The sequence below is a fragment of the Dendrobates tinctorius genome, unplaced genomic scaffold, assembly GCF_039654945.1.
Source record: "Dendrobates tinctorius isolate UK_male_01 unplaced genomic scaffold, ASM3965494v1 ptg000126l, whole genome shotgun sequence".
In the NCBI taxonomy this organism is placed as follows: domain Eukaryota; kingdom Metazoa; phylum Chordata; class Amphibia; order Anura; family Dendrobatidae; genus Dendrobates; species Dendrobates tinctorius.
Window position 1 is genome coordinate 2587501 of NW_027361794.1, and position 5133 is coordinate 2592633.

At 51.0% G+C, this 5133-nt stretch overlaps 1 protein-coding gene across 2 annotated transcripts in view; it reads right to left on the reverse strand.

Annotated features, from left to right (window-relative positions):
- LOC141047252 (oocyte zinc finger protein XlCOF7.1-like) overlaps window positions 1-581 on the reverse strand; it is a 62736-nt gene extending 62155 nt beyond the window's left edge. The window contains exon 1 of one of the 2 annotated variants that reach the window (XM_073542254.1): window positions 500-581. In XM_073542254.1, the coding sequence (XP_073398355.1) occupies window positions 500-526 (27 nt within the window). In that variant the 5' untranslated portion in view covers window positions 527-581. The remainder of the gene's footprint in view (window positions 1-499) is intronic. The other variant, XM_073542253.1, reaches the window with a different exon arrangement.
- Window positions 582-5133: the final 4552 nt, after the last annotated feature.

Consider the following 5133-nt stretch of genomic DNA (forward strand, 5'->3'; position numbering starts at 1 on the left):
AGGGGCATAATGGGGGCATTACACTGTGTGGGGGCATCATATATACTGAATAAGGGGCATAATGGGGGCATTATACTGTGTGGGGGGCATCATATATACTGAATAAGGGGCATAATGGGGGCATTATACTGTGTGGGGGGCATCATATATACTGCATAAGGGGCATAATGGGGCATTACACTGTGTGGGGGGCATCATATATACTGAATAAGGGGCATAATGGGGGCATTACACTGTGTGGGGGGCATCATATATACTGAATAAGGGGCATAATGGGGGCATTACACTGTGTGGGGCCAAGAAAGGAGCCCTGGACTATGAGAACAATCCGTTTCATCCCTTCCTGTCTCCCATAGTTGGGTCGTATGTATCTATTACAGGAAGCGGAACAGAAATGTTGATTCTTATAAAGTGGCGAGAAAGACCCCAAAAGAGTCTCAGAGCTGAAGGGGTTAATGCCCCCCCTGGCGCCCAGTAATGGGGAATCTCCAGCACTTACCTCCACCTGCAGAGCCGCACTCCACATATATGGCCGCTCTGTGCGCACAGGACCTGTGATGAGGTCACAGGAGGGGAGGAGTCAGGGGTCACATGATCAGGGGCCTCAGTGAGTGACATCAGGAGTGCAGACGCTACATGGAAACTTCTCAGTCAGTGAGGCTGTGTGCACGCTGCAAAAACGCTAACAAAAAACATCCCCATTAGTTAACATGCATTCCGCACATGCTGTGCTAATGCTGTGTATTTTACCACTGCAGAATCGCATCGCGGTAAAATATGCAGCATGTTCAATAATTTTGCGCAATCGCGGCGAATCCGCACCCATAGACTTGTATTGGAACGCTTGAAATCCGCAAATATTAAAAATGTTAGCGGATTTCAAGCGTATTTGCTGCGGTAAAAAATGCAGCAAACAGGAAGTGATATCATGCCCATCCCATAATCCAGGAAGACGAGAATCCCATAATTCGAGTCTTCCTGGATCATGGCTGCCAACATGGAGTGGTATAACAAGATGGACCTGAATGTGCCTTTGATAATAATAATAATCTTTATTTATATAGCGCCAACATATTCCGCAGCGCTTTACAGTTTAACAGTTTCAAAACACAAGTCATAAGTAACAACGCTAACAATACAATAATTAAAGCAAAATAAGACGACCCTGCTCGTGAGAGCTTACAATCTACCATGAGGTGGGGGAGATACAAAGTACAGGTGTGTATTTACAATAACGGTCCAGCCATCTTGAGGGAGTGAAGGATAGATGGAGTTAGTGAATGGGCTACACACGCACACTTACACAGAGAATGATTTTGATTAGTGAACATGATAAGCCGCTTTGAACAAATGTGTTTTGAGGGAGCGCCTAAAACTATGCAAATTGTGAATAGTCCTAATTTCTTTGGGTAGAGCATTCCAGAGGATAGGAGCAGCACGGGAGAAGTCTTGGAGTCGGGAGTGGGAGGTACAGATTACTGCAGAGGTTAGTCGAAAGTCTGCAGAGCGCAGCGGTCGGTTAGGCCGATAGACAGAAATGAGGGAGGAGATGTAAGGGGTGCTGCACTGTGGAGAGCTTTGTGGGTGAGAACAAGTACTTTGAATTGGATCCTATAATGAATGGGTAGCCAATGTAAGGACTGGCGAAGAGCAGACGCGTCCGAGTACCGAATAGCCAGTTAGATGACCCTGGCTGCTGCATTAAGTATGGACTGGAGAGGGGATAGTCGAGTGACGGGGAGGCCAATTAACAGAGCATTGCAGTAATCCAGGCGAGAGTGGATCAATGCTACAGTGAAGTGTTTTGTTGTTTCCATAGTGAGAAAAGGGCGGATTCTAGAGATGTTCTTTAGGTGTAAGTGGCAAGAGCGGGCAAGGGATTGTATATGGGATGTGAAGGAGAGATTTGTGTCAAACATAACAACCAGACAGCGCACCTGCTGCCGGGGTGTTATTGTGGTACCACCCACAGAGAGGGAAATGTCAGATTTAGGGAGGTTAGTAGACGGCGGGAGCAGAAGAAGTTCAATTATGGAGAGGTTGAGTTGCAGATAGAGAGCGGACATGATGTTGGAGACTGCAGACAGTCACTGGCTTTCTGTAGTACAGCGGGGGTAAGGTCGGGGAATGACGTATATAGTTGTGTGTCATCAGCATAAAGATGTTACTGAAAGCCAAATCTGCTGATAGTCTGTCCAATTGGGGCCGTGTAGAGAGAGAAAAGAAGGGGGCCAAAGACTGAGCCCTGAGGTACCACGACAGCGAGAGGAAGAGGCGATGTCGTGGAGCCAGAGAGCAAAACACTGAAGGAGCGGTCAGAAAGATAGGAAGAGAACCATGAGAGAGCAGTGTCCTTAATGCCTAGTGACTGGAGCCTAGAGAGTAGGAGATGGCGGTCAACAGTGTCGAAAGCTGCAGATAGGTCAAGAAGAATGAGCAGAGAGTGGTCACCGTTACGTTTTGCTGTCAGAAGGTCATTGGTCACTTTGATGAGTGCAGTTTCAATCGAATGTAGGGGGTGGAAGCCGGACTGTGAAGGGTCTAGGAGGGAGTGAGTGGAGAGGTAACGGGTAAGGAGGGAGTAAACTAGGCGCTCCAAAAGTTTGGAGATGAAGGGGAGATTGTAGACTGGTCTGTAGTTGTTTGTGCAGGATGGAGTAATGGGGAAACTATGGCGTGTTTGAAGGAGGATGCAGTGGCGGATTAAGTGGACTATGGGCCCGGGGCTGTTCATAAAACCTGGGCCCCTGTACCCCCCTTCCCACCTGAGCGCTGCGGTCCCCGTGCGGGAATTGACAGCCGTACGGACCGCAGCACTTGGTTTGCTGCGGGTCCATACGGAAAACCCGCCACCATTCCACCATGTGAAGCCCCCACTCATCCCCCCTTCATCCTGTGAAGCCCCCACTCACCCCCTTCATCCTGTACAACCCCAGTCACCCCCCTTCATCATATACAGCCCCCAGTCACCCCCCTTCTTCATATACAGCCCCCAGTCACCCCCCTTCATCATATACAGCCCCCAGTCACCCCCCCTTCATCATATACAGCCCCCAGTCACCCCCCCTTCATCATATACAGCCCCCAGTCACCCCCCTTCATCATATACAGCCCCCAGTCACCCCCTTCATCATACACAGCCCCCAGTCACCCCCTTCATCATATACAGCCCCCAGTCACCCCCTTCTTCATATACAGCCCCCAGTCACCCCCCTTCATCATATACAGCCCCCAGTCACCCCCCCTTCATCATATACAGCCCCCAGTCACCCCCCTTCATCATATACAGCCCCCAGTCACCGTCCCGTCATCATATACAGGCCCCAGTCACCCCCCCTTCATTGTGTACAGCCCCCACTCACCCCCTCCTCCATTTAATTCATTTTATAAATAAAAAAAAATAAAAAAAGTTCCCCATACTTACCTCACAGCCGGATCGCTCCCCAGCAGCGCCTCTGCTTTCAGCATCCTCCGGGACATGTCGGCGCGTGCACGATGACGTCATCGCGCACGCCCGACATCTGACCCGGAAGTATAGCCGGAGGGAGCCGGAGCTGAGCAGCCGTCAAGGTGACGGCCGTGCACAGCTCCCGGCCCCTCATAGAATGTGACGCGGGCGGCTGTCTGCTGCCGGCGGCGTCACAGGCAGCACAGGGCACGGCCGGCCCTGTACAGGTGCTGGGGGAGCGGTCCGGGTGGCATTTGCCTCTCTGCCACCCGGCCCAGCCCGCCCCTGCCCCTGGGCCCCCAAAAAACCTTGGGCCCGGGGCGACCGCCCCATCCGCCCCTATTAGGATCCGACATTGGGAGGATGGGAAAATGCCCGAGGAGAGGAAGCGATAAGATTGTAGTAAGGCGAGTTGTGATGACTGGAGAGAGACTGGAGGAGATGTGAGGGAATGGGGTTGGTAGTGTATGTGGTCGGACGAGAGGAGTCTGGAGACTTCTGTGATGGGATCAAATGTGGAAAGTGAACCAAGGGAGATGCAGGGAGGGATGGGTGTCACAGCACTTGGTGGTTGGGAGCAGATTTCCTGATGGATATTATCTATTTTTTTCTGTAAAGTGGGAGGCCAGGTCATCAGCACAAATATCTGTGATAGGGACTTGTGCTTTTGGCCTGAGGAGGGAGTGAAAAGTGTCAAAAAGTTTCTTGGGGTTGTTGGCTAGTGAGGAGATCAGGGTGGTGAAGTAGGTCTGTTTGGCGAGGTGAAGGGCAGCGTCATAGGTTCTTAACATGAATTTGAAGTGGATGAAGTCTTCTGGTGTGCGGGTTTTTCTCCATAGGCGTTCAGCACTCTTAGAGCATCGCTGGAGAAGTCGAGTTTGCGGTGTGAACCAGGGCTGTTTTATTCTGTGCTTGGAGGTTCTGAGGGTGAGGGGAGCTACTAGGTCAAGGGTGCTTCTAAGAGTGTTGTTGTAGTGATAAACAGCCAGATCAGGACAGGAAAAAGAGGAGATTGGGGACAGTGATGAGTGTAGGGAGTCTGAAAGTGTCTTAGGGTTAATGACTTGTAATTTCTGATTGTGTGGTAGGTAGGAGTGAGCTGGGGTGGGCGAGGATTTGTGAGCGTGAAAGAGAGTATGCTGTGGTCAGAGCGTGGAAGTGGTGAGTTATTTAGGTGGGAGATTGAACAGAGCTGGACAAAGACCAGATCAAGGGCGTTACCGTCCTTGTGTGTCTCAGAGGCTGAGAGCTGCGAGAGGCCTAGAGAGGTGGTTAGTGATAGAAGCTGGGATGCAGATGTGGAAGTAGGGCTATTAATGGAGATGTTGAAGTCTCCCAGGATAAGAGTTGGTAGTTCTGAGGACATGAAGTGCGGCAGCCAGGCAGAAAAGTGGTCAAGGAAGTGGGTGGGTGATCCTGGCGGCCGGTATATGACTGCTACTCTGAGGGAGAGGGGAAGGAAGAGCCTGATGGTGTGGACCTCAAAGGAAAGGAATGAGAGTGATGGATCATTAGTGTGGTGTCTATGTGTGTGTGTGTCGGTGCGTGTCTCGGTGTGTGTCATGTATTTGCGGTGTATATGTTGTGTATGTGTGCTGTCCGACATAGGCCGATGAGACTGCTACTCCCATCGGCCTATGTCTGTTCCCCCGTAGTGGCAGCAGGCTCAGCTCGATGGGAGTAGC